Consider the following 19,329-nt stretch of genomic DNA (forward strand, 5'->3'; position numbering starts at 1 on the left):
GAATTTGCCGAGGGGACCTGAGCGGCTCCAGCAAGGACCTAGAGCCAGAAGTCCGCCGCGCGCCCGCCGGGCCGGAGCCAGGGAGCGTCGCAAGTTTTCAAGCCGCGCACGGGGACCCGGCACCCGCCAGCAAAGGAGCCCGGCGTGCAGCGCTCCAGACCAGACTAGGAGCCGAGAGCATGGGCAGCGACCAGAGCGCGTCCGGACGGCCGAGCGGCGCGGGCAGCCTCCTCGGCGGTCGGGAGGCAGCTGCACGGCCCCGGCTGCTGCTGCTGCTACTGGTGCTTCTGGGCTGCCTGGGCCGCGGCGCAGCCGCCGAGGACGCAGAAATCCACGCAGAGGTAAGGACCCCCGCCCTGCTCCATTGCTGGAGGATGGGGAGGGGAGCCACGCCCGCAGCCGGGGACCCGGAGGTGGGAGAGCGGAGACGTCAATCCGGCTGGGGATTGACGGGGAGAAGGGTCCGGGAAGAAAGAGGAGCTGCCCGGCTGCTCCTCCCGAGCTCGCCCTCATCCCAAACCCTGGAGGACACAGAGCTTGTGCCTTCCCAGGGCACTGCTCCGCTCCAGCCTGTGTCCCGGAGCCGCTTCCGCCGCCCCCATCCTTTTCCTTCCCTCCCCGGCTGCCGATTCCTCGAGAGCCGGACTGGCGCGCCCTTTACAAGTGGGGAGGGGGCTGCTGGGGGTGTCTGGGGCGGAGCCGGAGCTGGACAGAGCTCCTGCTTAGGTAGCCTCGGGTCTGGCAGGCACCTTGCGTTGCCCAGCTGGCCAGGATGGGGAGGGGGGAGGGGTGCGAACCGCGGGCCGCAGACTTAGGTTGCAGAGGCGCTTTGGCGACTTTCTAGCGCTCTTGCGCTGAAGCCTCTCCGCACCCGGGTGGAGTCCCAGGCAGAGACCCTGTTTCCACAGCCCTTCTTCCCACCCGCACCCTTACGCCGAGGCTTGGTAGGAAAGGGTAGACTCCGCGCCTCTTTTTTCTGGAAGCCCGTCTGACGTCCCCACGAGGGCCACTCTCTGGATTGGTCCCGCGGGTAACCAGGCGCGGCCTCCCGACGCAGAGCCGGGTCCAGTCAGCAACTCCAGCTCCAAGGGGTCCCCCAACAACAGCTCCGTCGTCTTAGAACAAAAAGGGTCGATTCTTTCCTGACTTCTAAGATCCTGGACAGGTGATGAGAGGAGTGGGGAGAGGACTGCCCTGGAACCGTCGCCAGACAGGGTAGGCTCGGGCCTCGGTGCCCTTGGGCTGCCCGGGCTGCCGGCCCAGAGAACGTCTGTGCGCTGTTTCTATTTGCAGCGGGACCGTGCTCCCCCCGCCCAGCCCTCGGTGGCTTCCCCACCTCCCCAGCCTGCTCGGGAGATTTTTCCGATGGAAGCCTGTCCCTTCCCCGCCCTACTTTAATAAAAGCTTGGAGGAAGGGCAGGGAATTCCTCCCAGGCTCGAGTTACACCTCCCAACCAGTTCCCCACCTGCTCTGCCCTCCCTCCCGGCAAGGCCAGGGGATGCTTCAGGGAGCCAAGCCCTGGCCCAGTCCTACTTTCCACAAACCAATTCTCACAGGCAGAAACTTATAGGGCTTATTGCTAGTGGGGATTGCCAGTGATCTGGGTACTGTGTTGTGGGGAGGGGGTGTCACCTGCCATTAAAGTAGAGTACCAAGGAATTTCAAGTCAGATTCACCCTTAAGGACTTTATAATACACATAGGGATGGCATCCTCATACAGGATGATAAGAGACCAAGCTAGAATTTGGAGGCTGTGCACTATGAATGAGCATCCTGGACGGCCAGGAGCTGAGACCTGTGGTTTCTGAGGCTTCACACTCTTTCCTTTGCTTCTGTGAGTCCATCACCCCCACTTCCTTTCTGCTGCAGGAATACCCACAGTTCCATATATCCACAGCTCAGTATCTCCAGGGAAGAGACCCCTGGTATTACTGAAGCCACAGACCATGACCCTGAACCTGTGGTGTCACTGGCTAGGAATTCTGATTGGCCCTACTCCTGGGCTGTGTCTGGAAGGGACCCTAGAAGGTTTAGGAAGACTTGAATGTTGGAAGCCAGTGAATAGAAGGCTAGAGAGAGATGAAGGGAATAGAGATGATGCTCAGGGGTAGAGCACTTGGCTGGGCCCTGAGTTTCATCCCCAGCAACAACAATAACAAAATGGATAGTCCTAGTTCCTAGAACTGGCTTTGGGGTGTAAGCTGGTATCCAGACCCAAAGAGGCAGTGGCCTTAGCAGCCAGCGTGTCTATTCAGACTCCTGGGCCTGGCTTACACCCTGGCCAGAGCCTCCCTACCTTGAAGAAGGGCTCTGGTTCTTGCCCCAGAATGTCCACAGCTCCAGACCCTAGGACCATCTCCAAGGACGGTGGCAGCTGAGCCGAAGCCAACCCCTCCCCTCCCTTTCAGCCAACCAGGATGGAAGTCTCAAAAGTTTCCCCCAGTTGACTCAGGGAGTCTGGCCTGTGCGAGGAGCCAGCAGACACCTGCAGCCAGCCTGGGCCCACCCAGATAGGCTGTCTTGGAGAAGCCAGCACTGCAGCTCTCCTGTCCAACTCCCTCCCTTGGACATCAGGTCCCAGCCTCCAGCCATTGTGCACTGAAGCCCCACCTGGCTGAGGTGCTAGCTGTAGCTTTGGGCCAAGTGCACAGAGACTCCAGGCCCTTGTCAGGTCTCTATGCTGCTCTTCGTGGCTGCAGTTACCTGCCTTTGGACCCACCCTCAGCCTGTCCCACCCCGCAGGCACAACTTCAGGTGACTCAGCTGCCAGAGTTCACAGGTATGATGCCACCACATAAACATGGACACACCCATCTTCCCGGAACAGACCCAGGAGTGTTTTCCTGTCCCTTCCTGGCCACCAAGCGGGATGAGCAAAGGGATGGAGTCAACTCCAGTTCTCATTTGGACCTGCCAGCCGCAGCCCTGGGTTTCTACCTCTACTCACATTTCATTGCCTCCCACCCCCCAGTCTCCTTATATCCATATTCTTTAAATGAAGCAGAAACCATAGAGACCCTCTGTCTACTCTCAGGGAAAAGGGGTCCGAGTCAGGGCCGTGTCTCTGGGAATCCACAGTAGCTGCTGGCACCTGGCCCTCTCCATGTGCTCTTTCCAGTCCCAGAGAGCCCTGGTCTGATTGATGTGATGGATGGGACTCTGATTGATGTGATGGATGGGACTCTGATTGGGGCTGTGCCTTTCAAACCAGTCTTTGCCATGTCCCTGTGCTTGGCTGCCCTTGGGCATAGCCCATCAGCTGCCTCCTTGCAGAGAACAGCTAGTGTGTCCCCTCCTCTAAGCAATAAATGTGTTTGACCTGTCCACTCCTGGACACCAACATCACAAAGGGTTGCAGACTCTTTCAAGACATCCCTGGATGTGGATGGGAAATACACCTGGTCCCCCTCCAAGATGACTTCCGCTAGAAGCCCAGCACCCACTGCCCCCATCATTGATGCCAGCTCAGAATGGCAATGCCACAGGCCTAGAAGAATTGCTCCCTGCCTACCACTTGATTCTGGCTGTCCCTCCACACCCCTGTTGTTGCTTGATCTAGCAGTTCCCTGCCATTGTCACCTCTGCCCAGTTTGGCTTCTCAGTCTAGCTATGGTGGTCTCTGTGGGATGTCCCTGCTTCCTGGGTCAGATCAAAGTTGGCACCTTCTATATCATCCTGACATATGTGGCTCACACTCTAGGGCACTCAGCAGGAGCAAAGCCCCATGACCAGTTTTGCTTTGGGCATGGAGATGTGTTCCCTGAGTCAGCAAAAACAGGGAGAGTTTGGGGACGCTCCTCCTGGATCCTTCTTCATTACAAAAGGGTCCTGGGAGAAGCCACAGATAAACATGAGGACCTGGGATCCTGAAGGTAGCTGAACACTCCAGGCCTGTGACAGACAGAGGTGCCTTGTGGCTGAATAAGCCCCACTGAGGGCTTGAGAACTAGGGTTCCTGTAGGGGTCCCCAGAAGGATAAAACGTGCCTGGAGACCAGGAGCCATGGGGCTGGGCCCTTTTGGAGAGGCGGCAGACCTAGGCATGAATGGCAGAGGTGTGTGAGCAGGGTTTGGATCAGAGAAACAAAGAGGGAAAATCCTACCAAATCCCATTCCCATGGAGAAAATGAGCAGGAAGATCCAACCCAACCTCTGGCATCAGGATAGATGGATGAGGACCTGGCCTTGGCCAGTCCTGAGAGAAGCTCCACACCCTCCTGCCATATGATGGCCAAGCCCTGGAGCTGTGAAACCTGGAGGCCAGGTCTGGTTTAGCTCTCCAGGCCCCACCTGCAGTTCTGGGTACCACCTTGTCCTTTTCCCCAGGAGTGACAGCCATCCTGGAGGGGTGAAGGTGCCCCAGCTCCGAGCTCAGTGCTTACAAGCATAGTACCTGGTACATAGGAAGTGCTTGAAAAATAGTAGCAAAACTAGTGACTGTGAGAAGCAAGTGGCATTTACTATTGGGCAACTCCATTGAACCTGTCTTGAGCCTCAGTTACCATCTATAAAATGGGAATAGCAGTAGTACCTACTTGAAGGAGTTGCTGGAGAGCCTTAATGCATTTATGTGCAAACACCGAATGCTGTGTGCAGTGGCCACATGTGAGGCTCAGAGAGGCTAAGGTGTTATTTTTATTGATTGATTGATTGATTGATTGATGCTGGGGAGTGAATCCAGGAGCACGGAGTCCCATCCCCAGCCGTTTTTAATATTTTATTTAGAGACAGGGTCTTGCTGAGTTGCTTAGCACCTTGCTTTTGCTGAGGCTGGCTTTGAATTTGAGATCCTCCTGCCTCAGCCTCCCAAACCCTTGGGATTAAAGGTGCGCGACATGGCGCCCGGCTTCAGGTACTATTTCTGAGCACCTTCAACATACTGTATCCTGGGCATGGCTAGGGGTGCTCTGTAAGCATTTGTACATTTCACTGTCTTTTCAACTCTTAGTTGGTGCTCCATTTCCCCACTGTGTGAGGGAGAGTATCCCAAATTCTATACCCAGAGACTGAGAAGCTGAGATTTGAACTCAGATCAGTGTGGCTTGAAACCCCAGCCTCGGCTAGGTTAAAGGCTGCAGATCAGCCCGCAGGGTGCCATCCTGGGGAACTTCCGCCTGGCAGGAGCCTGCTGGGCCTGAGCCAGGTGGGAAGGAGGTTTCAGGGGTGGGGCCAGAACTGCCCCAGCAGTGTGAGTCCCCACCCATCAGCCTTCTGCCCCTGCCCTGTGGCAGCCCCATCTAGTAACCACCTGCAGGGGGAGTTCCAGGTGAGGCCCCAAGGCCTGGCCCCCAGCCGACCCTGAAACTCCTAGGGAACAGAGGTCTCTTTTCACCCCGCCCCTGCCCGCCCACTGGCCAAAGGACTGGTTTGTTTTTTCCTCCAGGTTAAAGAGTGTGGGGGCGGGCTGGAGGGCTGGAGGGTAAAGAAGTGGCAGGAACTGGGAAGTCTGCCTCCTTCCTGCTTCCCAGGCTGGATGTCCCCTGCCACCCAGAGTCCCAGCCCCCCATGTGCAACTCTTTAAAGAGCCATAGCAGGAGGCAGATTTAAGCCCAGAGAAGCACCTGTGTCCCAGAATTTCTTAGATATGGACAGTGCTGCCCCTAAAGTTATCTAGCAAGACACCAAAGACTGGATGACCTAGCCAGCCCCCTTTCGTTAATGACTTTGGAGCTAGTTGTCATTTGTTTTCTTAAGCTTGTTCTGCATGACCCCATCTTGCAGGGTAGGGAACTGAGGGTCAGAGAAGTTGCCTTGATCATGTTCCGTTACTCCAAGGCCTACTTTGTGGACAACAGTCAAGACCAGGGGGCAGAGGTGACATGGTGGGGGCTGATTTCTGCTCAGCCCATGGAAGAGCTCTCTAACACTTGTTGCTGCCCTGAGATGGACTGGGCTACCCATCTCTGCAGGGGAGCGGCGGGATGAGTCCTTGGCCCAACTGTGGCCTCAGGGAGTGGCTGGGCTTGGTGACATTGAAGCCCTTTCTGGCATTAGACTGGATACATCTGGGTCCTGCTCAGGGTCACCCAGCTGGTGCGTGGACTCTGGATGGGGCAGGCCTGTGGGCCTGGAGTGCATGCCTTTGCAGGGGCTCTGGATGCCCAGTTTAGTCCCTGGCACAGCTGGGAGTACAGAGCCTTGGTCTGCTCCCAAGAGCCCTCGGGGGCAGGAGTATGGGGTAGCGGAGATGGGCATGATTAGGACCTCACAAAGCCACAGAAGGTCTGGGGGCTGGATCCATCACTGGTGGCCCTGACAAGACTCCTTTTGTGCCTGGCTGGGTGAGCCTGCCCAGGTCTGACTGCAGAGAGAACTTGGGCGAGAGGTGAAGCAGAGCCCAGGATGGATGGTCTTTATCACGGGGGTCTGATAAGGGCCCTGTGGGAGGGGCTGCTGGCTGGCTCCACTGATCTGGGCCTCTGAGGAGCTTCTGTGGCGGCAGAAACAGGCTCTGGCCCCCGCCCCCATCCCCTGGCCACTTACTGCACAATATTGATCTGGTGCCTTCTCAGCCAAACCTCCCTGCAGGCCTGCCTGTATTGTCTCAGCAGTCCTGGGGGAGGGCCGTGTGGCTCGGTGCCCAGACCCAGCCAGGGACGTTGGGTGTGGGGAGGATTAGAGGCCCTTACCCAATGCTGTGCTGGGCACTGCTGCTGAGAGGGCCCGGATCCCAGTGTCCCCGCACAGGTCGGGATTGCTGGTGGTACTTAGAAACAGCCTGTTCTGATAGCTCTGCCCACAGGCCCACTCCTAGCCCAGATCTGCTGAAGGACCCTGTGCGGGCAACCCGCCCTCTCTGGACCTTCTGGGTATATAATGGAAATGGTTCCATGTTCATTTACTTTTCAGGGGTGGTTGTGAGCATTCAGTGGGGTGATGAGACTGTGCTGCCTGGCCTAGGCTGGACTCTCAGGTGCTGTATGATGGCTTCTCTTGGGCACGTACTCCTTGGGCCCCTAGTCATCTTGCCCGGGGCCAGCCACTCACCTGCAGCATCAATAAATACTGATAGGATGGGACCTGGAGCTCAAGAAAGAAATGGCGGAGGGAACCACGGTCCTGGGGTCTCCTGCAGCAGCCCCGCCCTGTTCTGCAGAAGGGAGGGGCCCTCAAGGCCCCGGAAACCCCCTCTCCTCCCTCGGAGCCTCATGGAGGGGGAAGCAAGCCCTCGATCACACCCTTCCCCCATTCTGCCTCTTACTGACCTCCCTGAGCCTCAGTTTCTCCCACCTGAGAAACACTTTTTTTTTTTCTTTTTTTGTACCAGGGGTTGAACCCAGAGGCACTTACCCACTGAGCCACATCCCCATTCCTTTTTATTTTGAAATAGGGTCTCACTGAGTTGCTTAAGGCTTCACCAAGTTGCTGAGGCTGGTTTTGACCCTGATCCTCCTGTCTCTGCCTCCCGAGCCTCTGGGATTACATGTGTGTACCACACGCCTATGAGGAACAGAGCTTCACGTGCTTGCTCACCCCTGCTCTGAGACTCCAGGCCGAAGAAGAGGAGTCACCTTGTGAGGGGACAGTTTTAGTTACCACTAGGAGCTGCAGGGGCTCCAGGCCGGGGCTCCCTCACCTGGAGGCAGCAGCACCTGCCACGAACCTGGGTTCTCCTCAAGCTGTTTGCTCACCACTGTGTCCTCGCCTTCTGAGTTTGTCACACTTGATGCGGGGGTAGGGTGGCAGGAAACTCCCTCGTGGGCACTGGGGACAGGAAAGAAACCCACAGCCTTGCAGGAGGTGTCTGCTGACCCCTGGCTGGTTTGCTGGCTCTCGGCACTCGGCCGCCTGAGTACGTTGGCCAGAGTCGGGCAAGCGTCAGCTTCACCTCCTCACCCAGAGGCTCGCCTGGCTGCTCTGTGCCAAGGCCACAGTTTTGCCTATGTCCCTGTTGCCCAAGGGGTGCCACCAGCTCTTGGCCTCTAGCTTGTCAGTACAGCAGTGTCTGTGAGGCATTTGTCACCAGGAGGCTGAGGGTTCAGGGTTGACTGAAGGAGACGACAGTTCTCCATTCCCTGGGTACTCGAAGGTACCTGTCTGTGAGGGGGAGGGCCCACAGCCACCCTTGGAACTTTCCTGACACCCCTGAGCTGGCCCTGGGACCAGAGGCCCCTCTGCCCCACCCCTCTGCCGGTTTCTGGAACTCTCTGCTGCAGACAGGCCAGCTCCTCTGCCCTCCCCTCTCCCCCCACTCCTGTCGCTCTGCAGACACCGCTAATCAGCCCCTCGGTGGCCTGTGATTGCGCTCCTGGAGATATTTTTACCTTATGCAAATAGGAAATGTAGAGGTGCCCTCACCCGAAGCCAGCCCCCTCCCCCTCCTCCCGCTCGTGCCTTGTGCCCTCAGAGCTGGCCAAGCTCGCTGGCCTCGCCTTCTGGGCCTCTCCTGGCATCTTCAGGAAAACTATCCACTAATGGGGGTGGACCCACTGTCCCCTGCCGCCACCACCACGGGAGTTTTGAGGAGAGTCGATGCTGGGAAAAGCCACAGCAGTGCCATGCCACTGGCAGTGTGTGACAGGGGGAGGGGCCGGAGCCACCTGGGCAGGGCCTGTCAGGCCTGGCTGGTGGCAGTGTTGTGAAGCCCACCCTTCTAGCTTTATTGGGAGGAGCAAAAGGCTGCCAGCCCCAGGGAGGAGCGGGCGGGCCCCCTAGTTTCTATCACGTCTATTTATTGGGCACTTTCTATTTCATCCCTGTAGAAACCATGATAGGGGCCCTAAAGCAACCCCCTTTTATCACGGAGACGCAGAGTCACATCTCGGGAGCAGCCAGGCCGGGCTTTGTCCTGCTGTGGAGCTGACGGTGGTTTCTCTGCTCCATACCTCCATGTCCCTGCTCTGTGCCTGCTCCCTGGGTCCTGAGAGGCCACCTGTGCCAGCTGCACGCCAGCCTGCCACTCTGCAGTCCCCCATCACAGCCTAGGTGCTGCTGGGCTGGGCTGGGCTGGCGACGGCACAGGGCACTGAGGGCACAAGCACCAAGGAGCTGGAGGCACTGCAGGCAGGTGTGTGGGTGTGGCCCTAGCCAGTCAGCACAGGTGTCAGTCCCCAGCAGCCACCATGTCCAGCTCCTGGCCTGCCTTGGACACCTCACGTGTACAGTCCTCGCCTCCCAAGTTGCTCAAGGAGTGGCCCTCAGCATGGATGAGGAAAGGCCAGCAGGACGCCCTTGCATGTGACTGAGGCCCCTTAGTCCCTGGCTTCTGCTGAGGGGCAGGGAGGTCACCTTCCTCAGGGCTCAGCCTGGCTTACCTATGCTTCCGCCCTCCAGCTGTGACTGCAAATGTCACGGGGTGTAAAATCCTCCGTTGTGGGTTCTCTGGATCTCCCCAGAGACCATAAGTCCTGGAGGGTAGGACACTTCAGCCCTGTCCCCTAGGGCCTCCTGCTGCACGGTTCCCGGCTTAGGGATGGTGCTCCAAACATTTGGCCGGGTGGATGGATGGATGGATGGACAGATGGATGAGATTTGTCCAGCAAGTTCCGAAAGGGCTTGAGCACACCCATTGTGTATCAGACACTTTTCCCAGGCCGCCTCCCTCAAATCTCACCCCAATAACCCCATTCTTCCTCATTTTGCAGATGAGGAAACTGAGGCTCAGAGAAAGTACTTTATGGCAGGCAGAGCATAGTGGTGTGTGCCTCTAATCCCAGGTTAGGAAGTTTAGGAAGGAGGATTTTCAAGTCCAAGACCAACCTCAGCAATTTAGCAGGCCCATCTCAAAATTAAAAAATAAAAAGGGCTGGGGACATAGTCCCTGGGTTCAATCCCCAGTACTACCAAAAAAGAAAAAGTTTGTGGCAGAGGACATCCTGACTTTAGGCCTTCGTCCCCAACTCTTAGACCCAGGTAGGCTGCTTGAGGCTGTCTGTCCTCTTCCCAAGAGGTCAGGGTTGCTCCGAGCAGCCCTGAGGAGCTGGTTTTCCTACAGGTTGAGGCCTCAACAGATTCTGAACCCTGAGGTCCCCAGCAGTCACCTGGATTGATAGGGGTCCACTCTGGAGGGACCAGTGTAATAATAATGACAGCTACTCTAGGCTGTCCTCACAGACATGCTTTGTCCTCCAGGGCAGACAGACAGTAATCCCCTAAGTGACGCATACGGCCTGTCAGATGGCAGTAAGAGGGAGGTGGGGCGCCGGGGACAGTCAGCGGGTCTTTTCTACATACCGTTGCCAGAGAACACCTTTCCCACCAGGTCATGTTGAACAGAACTGAAGGAAATGAGGATGTAAGCCATACCAAGATGGCGGGGGGGCGGGGGGGGGGGCGGTATTCCAGGCAGTAAGAACAGCAAGTGCAAAGGCCCTGCAGCGGAGCCTGGGGTCAATGGTGGGGGTGGGGTCAGGTAGTGAGAGCCTGTAGCTCCTGAAGAATGGGCTTTTCCTCTGAGCTCAGAAGTCATTTAGGGTTCCAGGCAGAGGACTTGTAAAGGCCTTTCATTCTCCTTAAATGAGAATAGACAAGGAAGGGGGGCGGGGGGGGGGGGCGTGTAGGGATGGCGGGCCTGAGGCTGGGGGCACGGGTTAGAGCTGCCTGGTGAAGACTGTGCGTGTTTGGAGGGCGCAGGCCAGCTCTGGCTGACAGGATTGTGACTTCTTTGCAGAACTGGCTGCGGCTCTATGGCTACCTGCCCCAGCCTAGCCGTCACATGTCCACCATGCGCTCCGCCCAGATCCTGGCCTCCGCCCTTGCCGAGATGCAGCGCTTCTACGGGATCCCTGTGACGGGTGTGCTGGATGAAGAGACCAAGGCGTGAGTCTCTGGCCCTCCCAGACCCCACGGGTGCCTCTGGCCTATTCTCCGTAGGGCTTGGCATGTGGAGATTCCAGAAAAGAGTGGTCTAGATGAAAAAAATTGCCAACGATTCTGTCTTCCCTGCCGATTCTGACGGGTTGTAGTGGCTGCCTGAAGCTGTGTTGAGAAAGCTTCCGAGGCGGAATCCAGACTTGGCAGAGGGGGTCTCGGGATTGACTAGTGATGTCTGCCACAGGCATGGGAAGGGGGAGGCGCAGTACACAGCCCTGGCCTGGATAGAATGCCCTAGTGGGGCCTTATTCTGAATCTAAGAGGTCAGGTGACCCAAAACCACATCCTTGAGAAGCACTGGACATAACATACCGAGGACAGGTGGCCTTAAGAGCTGTTCTGAGTGCACTGGTAAAAAGGGACTTGCCCTCATTGAGTCACTGCTGGACACTCCGCCTTCCAATAGAAGATCATTTTGCCCAACTTCACTGGAAATAAAAGCTGAGGGTCCCCACCCCTGTCCCCTCCATCCTAGGAGCAGTTGGGAGGCTGGAGGGGCCTGGAAGGGGGTGGGCTGCCTGGAGGAGGCAGAGCCGACACAGGCACGTTCTGAGCTCACCCTGCCCGCCTGTGGCCCAGGTGGATGAAGCGGCCCCGTTGTGGGGTGCCAGACCAGTTTGGGGTGCGAGTGAAAGCCAACCTGCGGCGGCGGAAGCGCTACGCTCTCACTGGGAGGAAATGGAACAACCACCACTTGACCTTCAGGTAAGGGCCTGCTGCCCAGGGCAGCGTCCAGCCCTCTCGCCCGCCACCCTGGGGGCCGTCTAGACGGTCTGCGGCTCCCACGCTGGGGAGAGCAGCCATGCATTCTAGGATCTCTCCAGAGAAGGTCAGGACCCCTGGAGCTACTGCCTCTCTGCCCTTCCCTGCCTCCCACTGTTAGCAGTCCTGGTCTTAGGCGGCCACAAGGGGCTCCAGTGGAGTCGGGGTGGGGGTGGGGGTGGGAATCCAGGCACCTGTCTTGAGCAGAGCAAGTCACCTGCAGAACTCCTGAGCAGAGTCCCAGAGGACTCCTGTTGTAGCTCAGCCACGCCCCCTGCCCAGCTCCATCCAAGAAAGAACAGCTCCCAAGACCTCCAGCCCCAGAGTGAGTTCACGATCAGGTGGCCAGATCCCCTCCCCCTCCCCGTTCATGGAAGTCTTGATCTGATTTACCTGGACAGCAGGTGCTCTCACCTTCATTGCGCACAGGTTCAGTGCTGCAAGCTCTTCGAGAGTTATTCTGTTCAGTCCACACAGGGACCCCTGGAACAAGTACTACCCATCCCTCCCATTTGACAGATGAAGAAACATTCAGAATCTAAGTCACTTGCCCAAGGTCACACCAAGGGTATTAGAGCCAGGCCTTGAACTTGGGTCTGCCTGGCCAGGGGGTCAATGTTCAGAACAGCTTAGCCTATCTCCCAAACCTCAGCCACCTGCATCCCATTTCCTAGGTCTTTCCCCAGCCACGAAGCTTCTGTGCTCTTATTAAATTACTGTCTGTTTGTCTTAAAGTCGGCTTCTGTGCCACAGTGTAGAATTTTAATTTGACAAATGCTAACTCACCTCAAAATAAACTAATCATTGGTCCTGACCGTTTTGTGTGCGTTTCTTGGGAACTTGTCAGCAGAGGACAGTAGCCCTGGGGCCTGCATCCGCTCACGACCTCCCCCCCCCCCCCAACAGCATCCAGAACTACACCGAGAAGCTGGGCTGGCACCACTCGCTGGAGGCCGTGCGCAGGGCTTTCCAAGTGTGGGAGCAGGCCACACCCTTGACCTTCCAAGAGGTGCCCTATGAGGACATCCGGCTGCGGCGGCAGAAGGAAGCCGACATCATGGTACTCTTTGCCTCTGGCTTCCACGGTGACAGCTCGCCATTTGATGGCATGGGCGGCTTTCTGGCCCACGCCTATTTCCCTGGCCCTGGCCTGGGTGGGGACACCCATTTCGACGCAGATGAGCCCTGGACCTTCTCCAGCACTGACCTGCATGGTGAGGACAGCTGGCCAGGGTGGGGGCAGGGCCGGCAGCTCCTGGGCTAGGCATGGCCCCTCTGAATGGGTGCAGCAGCTGCAGGGTCAGGAAGGGAGAGTGTCCCCTGTTTGGGTCTCTGGAGACCTGCACTAACCTTGGTCTGTTGTCCCACCATCTCCAAGGGAGGTAGGTAGAGAAGGGTTTGCTGTACCCATTTCTCAGGTGGGGAAATTAGGGGTCAGAAGAGAGAAGCCAGGGTGGGCTCTGGGCAGACTTGGCCTGGAGGTCTCTGGGCTGGGTCAGAGTGACCAGGCTGCCCACCCTTCCTGCAGGGAACAACCTCTTCCTGGTGGCCGTGCATGAGCTGGGCCACGCGCTGGGCCTGGAGCACTCAAGTAACCCCAATGCCATCATGGCCCCCTTCTACCAGTGGATGGACACAGACCACTTCCAGCTGCCCGAGGATGACCTCCGGGGCATCCAGCAGCTCTACGGTGAGTGGACGGTGACTAGTCCCTGCCTGCCTGCTGTCATCCCCCAGCCTAGGAGACATAGGCACTGTAGCCCTGCGCTCTGTAGAGGAGGAATGGGATCAGTGACGGAGCCACGCCTCTCGGGAAGTGGCCGTGTTGGAAATGGAACCCGGGGTGACCGATGTTGGGGCCTGGCCTCAGCCAGCATTGCACTGTGGCTCCAGGCTGGACGCTGGAGGAGCCACTAGACGAAGGGGGCCCCAGGATCCCAGGACCCACGGCCACCGCCACTGCTCCCTCCTGACCTGTCACAGGCCCTCCCCTGAGTGTTGCTAGTTAGTCATTTTCCCAGTGGCTTTGAGGCAGGTGCCAGTTTCCACCTGGCAAAGCCTCCAGTGGTGAGGGCCCCTGAGGGCCAGTTCCCTGGGCCGGAGCCCACACTCTGCCCGCACTGAGCCCTCCTCGGGGCTGCAGCCCTGGCCTTACTGGAGAACCTGAGAGACCCCCTACTGCCCGCATCCCCAGCCACTGACATGCACTTGGCAGGGTTCAAGGTCCCTGAGGCCAGAGCTATGCCCTTGCCTGCAGGAGTCCTGCTTCCTAGTGAGGGCATCCTGAGCCCAGGGGAAGCCAAGGGAGGCAGCCTTGGGGTACAGTGACCCCAGCCCGGTGGGGAGGTCCAGAAAGGGACTGTATGAAGAGACTCAGGTCCCTCTGAGGATGATGGTGAGCATGGGCGAGGGGTCTGCTTGGACAGGCAGGACCTTTCACCCGGGTAGGCCCGCGGCTGCCCCTTCCTCCCAGCCCGTCCCAGGACTCTGGGCGGAGACGCTGCGTCCTGTCGGGTCTGCAGCTACCCTCTTACTCCTTGCTTCCTGCCTTTGGCTGCAGGCACCCCAGATGGCCAGCCACAGCCCACCCGGCTTCTCCCTACCGTGACACCCCGGCGACCAGACCACCGACCTCCTCGGCCCCCCCAGCCACCTCCCCCAGGCGGGAAGCCAGAGAGGCCCCCAAAGCCAGGCCCCCCTGCCCAGCCCCGAGCCACAGAGCGGCCCGACCAGTACGGCCCCAACATCTGCGACGGGGACTTTGACACAGTGGCCATGCTTCGTGGGGAGATGTTCGTGTTCAAGGTCTGGTCCTGGTGCCTCCCCCACGCCCAGCCCCTTGGCCCAGGCTCAGAGCAGGAGAGCTCCCGCCCAGGCCACCCGAGCCTCACCAGCCTGGCACCTTGGGCACCCTTGTCCCTCCCTCACTGAGCAGCCCCAAGAGGGCATCAGACCCTGGATGAGGGACTTGCTAAGGGTCACATGGCAAGCCCAGGTGCCGGCTGCCCAGCCCAGATCTCAACCTGGGCCTGTCCTGGCTCTGCCTAGCTCCTCAGGGTCACAGTGACTCCCCCAGGCCCTCCCTGATCTGGGAAGGGGGGCGAGGGTCAGGCCTCCCCAGGCAAGGCACAGCTGCCCACCAACACCACGCCCCTCCCCAGGGCCGCTGGTTCTGGCGAGTCCGGCACAACCGTGTCCTGGACAACTACCCCATGCCCATTGGCCACTTCTGGCGTGGTCTGCCCAGCGACATCAGTGCTGCCTACGAGCGCCAGGATGGTCGTTTTGTCTTTTTCAAAGGTGAGCTGGGGCCGGCGTCAGGGAGGGGCTGGGCAGCTTCCTGCCCTGACCTCTGGCCCAGCTGGACCTGAGGGAAGAGGAGGGGCAGAGGGCTGTGGGTCCTGTCTCGATCTGTGTCCCCACTCTGAGCTCACTCTGGGAGGATGGGGACATCTGAGAGCAGTGACCACACCTAGTGGTGAGGGGTGGGGAGGCAGATAGAGGCCAGGAGTATTAGGTGGACCTGAGACTGTGGAGTCTGAAGCCACCCAGATCAGGGGTGAGTGTCGTCCCTCTTTGACCGCACAAGGGCATGGCCCCATAAGAGCAGGTCCTCAGGAGAACAGGTCCCCAGGCCACTTTGGGGCAGGAAGTCTGTGGTCTGGCTGTAGGCCCTGAGGGGCAGGGCCCTGATGGTCGGCTGAGTCTCCAGCACTGCTAGCTCCAGCCCAGGGGAGGTTGGAGGTCTCAGGGGACACAGGGCCACTAGGGTGACCCGGGGCCAGGCAGAGGCCCCACTCCCCTGCCTGTGCAAGAACTCTGAGGGGGTTCCCATGGGGGTGAAGGGCTGTGTGGGTGCGTGGGTGTGTCTGGGTGTGAGTGACTAACTTGCACACGTGTCGTAGGTGTCTGTGACAGCACAGCTTCCAGGGTGTGGACCTGGGGAGGTGCGCTGTACGTGGTCCTGGCATGCGGATGTCCACCTGTCGTGTGGACAGTGCTGAGTTCTTCTGTGCGTGTGTTGAGATGATGGGTTTGTGGGCCCAGAGAAGCACTTCCTGAACCCCCACCCTACGCACAGCCTCCCCCCAGGCCCTCCTCACCCACCTCCCACCCCTCCTGCAGGTGACCGCTACTGGCTCTTCCGAGAGGCCAACCTAGAGCCTGGCTACCCACAGCCGCTGACCAGCTATGGCCTGGGCATCCCCTATGACCGCATCGACACGGCCATCTGGTGGGAGCCCACGGGCCACACCTTCTTCTTCCAAGAGGACAGGTGAGTGGCACACCCCTCCCCTAAAGGGGGGAGGCCCCAACCAGACTCCCCTGCCCCCTGCAAGGCCCCACAGTAAGAGCCCACTTCCTGTGGGGGTGGACCCTGCCCAAGCAGGGTCTCCAGGTCCATCGCCGGTGCTTCCCATCACAGGTACTGGCGCTTCAACGAGGAGACACAGCATGGAGACCCCGGCTACCCCAAGCCCATCAGCGTCTGGCAGGGGATCCCTGCTTCCCCCAAAGGGGCCTTCCTGAGCAACGATGCAGGTACCAGGCCAGCCCCCTCCCAGAGTGCCCAGTGCTCACTCCACCCCCTGCCACAGGCACAGGGGACATAGGTGCCGGAGTCCTTTAGCATTGCCACATAGTGTATGGGGACAGCTACGTCAGGCCTGGGCCTGGAGCTTCCTGGGCATTACCTCCTGGCCCTCCCCCTTGTGAGGACAGGCACACTAGACCAGAGACTTGAGCAAAGCACCTCAAAGCTCACAGCTAGGAAGCTATAGAGTCCAGGCCACTGCCCAGGCCAGCCCGAGTCCAGACCTGGAGCTCGGAACTGCCTGCTGCCCCCAGGGTCCAGCTCCACACAGCCTCCAGGGAGCCTCGAGCTGGAAAGGGTGGGCTTGGCTCAGTATGGGGGGCAGAGTCTCTGGGTGTCACTTACCCACCTAGAAGGAAAGTCAGGTTTATCATCCTGACCCAGGGACAAGGGGCTATGGCTCTTGCATTTCACCAGCAGCGTCTCTGGTGCACTTTATTTTTTAAATTTTTTGATACTGGGGATTGAACTCAGGGGCACTTGACCACTGAGCCACATCCCCAGCCCTATTTCGTATTTTATTTAGAGACAGGATCTCACTGAGTTTGCTTAGTGCCTCGCTTTTGCTGAGGCTGGCTTTGAACTCACTATACTCCTGTCTCAGTCTCCCGAGCCCCTGGGTACACCACCACACCTGGCCTCTGAGACATTTTAGAAAAACCATTAGCTCTGGTTATTGGTTCTAGATTCTCTAGCTCAGAGGAGACCTGGCTTGTGCTCAGTGTGGTCACAGGGCTTCCGTGTGGGGGTGTCTCTCTGCAGCTGCTCTGATCTCATTGTGTTCAGCAGAGCACAGACTCACCCTCACTTCAAACCTGGCCCTTCCCCGTGTCAAAGGGACACAGGCAAGGTGCCCAAGGCCAGAGAGCCAGTCCAAGGCAGCGGCGAGTTCCGCTCCGGGTCCATGCAGGCTCAAGGCCACGTTGCCTGCCGCACAAACCTTCCCGTGTGGGAGGAAGCTGATGCCTGGACGGGTCAGCAGTTCCCTGACAGCAGCCCCCAACCCAGCAGGCTGTACCCCATTGGCCCAGTCATGAAGCCTGGGGTTCTCGCCAGGCCCTTGACCCAAGCCCTTCTGAGCCTCAGTTTAGCTCCTGTAAGTTGGGAAAATGGCAGATTTGAAAATGTTCAGGAAAGCAAGTGACAAGACGGGAGTGTGTTTTGTCTTGTTCTTGGCACTGGGGACGGAACCCAGCGCTTCGGGCACGCTAAGCCCGCGCTGAGCTACCCCCCAGCCCCAAGGAGGGGGGTCTTAAACCTGGGCCCCTTCGTCCATCGGTCATCTTTGAGGGTCGCTGGCGGGTGGGTGGGCCTGGCCTGGAGCACTGTGGCCTTTCGTCCCCGCAGCCTACACCTACTTCTACAAGGGCACCAAGTACTGGAAATTCGACAACGAGCGCCTGCGGATGGAGCCCGGCTACCCCAAGTCCATCCTGAGGGACTTCATGGGCTGCCAGGAGCAGGTGGAGCCCGGACCGCGCTGGCCTGATGTAGCCCGTCCACCCTTCAACCCTGACGGGGGTGCGGAGCCCGGGGTGGACGGGGACAGTGCAGAGGGTGACGCGGGGGATGGGGCGGGGACAGATAAGGACGAGGACGGGGGCAGCCGCGTGGTGGTGCAGATGGAGGAGGTGGCGCGGACGGTGAACGTGGTCATGGTGCTGGTGCCGCTGCTGCTGCTGCTCTGCGTCCTGGGCCTGGCCTACGCCCTGGTGCAGATGCAGCGCAAGGGTGCGCCCCGCGTGCTGCTCTACTGCAAGCGGTCCCTGCAGGAGTGGGTGTGACCGCCCTGCCCCACCCGGTGCTGGGGGGCCGGGGTGGCCCTGTGGTTCCCAGGTGGCTCCCTGGGGCACCCCAGCAAACAACAGCCATGGGGTCCCTCCGTCTGCACACCTGTCCTGTCTGTCCTTTATTTATGCCTAGGGATATTTTTTTTTAATTGGCACCTTAACTGAGCATTCGTTTTCTTTCCTGACGAGAGCAGAGGGCTTAGAATTTTCTAAATGTTCTTCTGCGCCAGTCAGGGAAGCCAGCCCTCATCCATCTGTGGCTTGACCACAGTCAGAGTTGCAAGGGACAGAGACCCACCTCTGGGAGGTGGCGCAAGGGTTGTGGAACTTGCTCCAACCCTGGCCATACCCAGGCGCCCTGTTTGTCTTGAAGGGACCTAGCTGGGTCCCCACCTTCCTGAGTCTCTCTGCCTTGGGATGAGCTTTTCACCCTGGGGCAGCCCCCAGCCAGGAGCGGTCCACTGGCCTCTGAGTCACATCTCACCTCCTCCCCAGCCCACAGACAGCCCCGGCAGCCTGCTCCCCATCCCTCTTCAGCTGGCAGCTCCCACATCCCCTCGGGCCGCACCTCCTTCCCTCTTGGGAAGGGGCCCTGGGCCTGCCTCACCAAGGACCAAAGGGAGTCTGCCAAGGGCCTCCCCCAGCACTACCACTGACCTTGCCCCAGCCTGGACGTCCGTCTCTCAGCTGTGACCCATCTGCTCCCTCCCTGGGCCCCCCACCCTCTCCCTCTCACATCACATCCTCAGGGGCCGGCGCCAGTCTCAGGCTTCTGCTGCCAGTGAGAGGGGATTGGCCAGTTCCCGGGCTGGGACAGTGAGTACCAGACAGGTGCCTGTAATAGGGGGTGCCGCAGTGCTACAAGTCAGGCTTCGGGGTTCCCTTGACTCCAGCTCCCTCTCCCCAGGGGACACAGGCCAGCAGCTTATCCCCCGGAGAGCCCCCTGTGGCCCGGCAGTTCTCCTGGGCTCGGCCTGGGGTGGACGGGTGTCCCTCTACTCTTTTCCTTCCCAAAGTCAGCAGGAGGCTGAAGCTGCTGTGGGAAATGGTACTGTACAGCCGGCTCCGTCCCCTCTGCTCCCCCCAAGTCCTGAGCAAGTGGGCTGTGCCCCCCAGGATCCCTGAGGGCACTGGGGGCGGGGAGGGGGCGTCCTGCCAGCCTCTCTTGACCTGGTGCTGAGTGCGAGTCCAAGAGCTGCCCCCAGTCATGATGACCTCTGCAGAACCCGAGAGCCAGCGAGGGGTGGGTGTGGAGGGCTGGGTGTCCACCCCCTCTGTATATTTCTGCAAATAATCTGCACTGATTAAATATACAGCCGGCGAGTGTGGCCTTGTTTGTGAGAAGCCTTGGCCTACAGGTGGCAGGGGGT

General features: G+C 59.2%; 1 protein-coding gene across 1 annotated transcript; it reads left to right on the top strand.

The window, feature by feature from the left end:
• Positions 1 to 19,282, top strand: Mmp15 (matrix metallopeptidase 15). The gene is made up of 10 exons (XM_046435019.2): positions 1 to 341; positions 10,611 to 10,759; positions 11,393 to 11,518; positions 12,482 to 12,789; positions 13,104 to 13,265; positions 14,136 to 14,380; positions 14,737 to 14,875; positions 15,701 to 15,851; positions 16,002 to 16,117; positions 17,517 to 19,282. The coding sequence occupies exons 1-10, from the start codon at positions 180 to 182 to the stop codon at positions 17,951 to 17,953; spliced, it is 1,995 nt and encodes a 664-aa protein (XP_046290975.1). The 5' UTR covers positions 1 to 179; the 3' UTR covers positions 17,954 to 19,282.
• The last annotated feature ends 47 nt before the right edge of the window (positions 19,283 to 19,329 follow it).

This window comes from Marmota monax, unplaced genomic scaffold, assembly GCF_021218885.2.
Source record: "Marmota monax isolate L192 unplaced genomic scaffold, Marmota_monax_Labrador192_F-V1.1 WCK01_AAM20220418_F8-fsc00024, whole genome shotgun sequence".
Classification (NCBI taxonomy): domain Eukaryota; kingdom Metazoa; phylum Chordata; class Mammalia; order Rodentia; family Sciuridae; genus Marmota; species Marmota monax.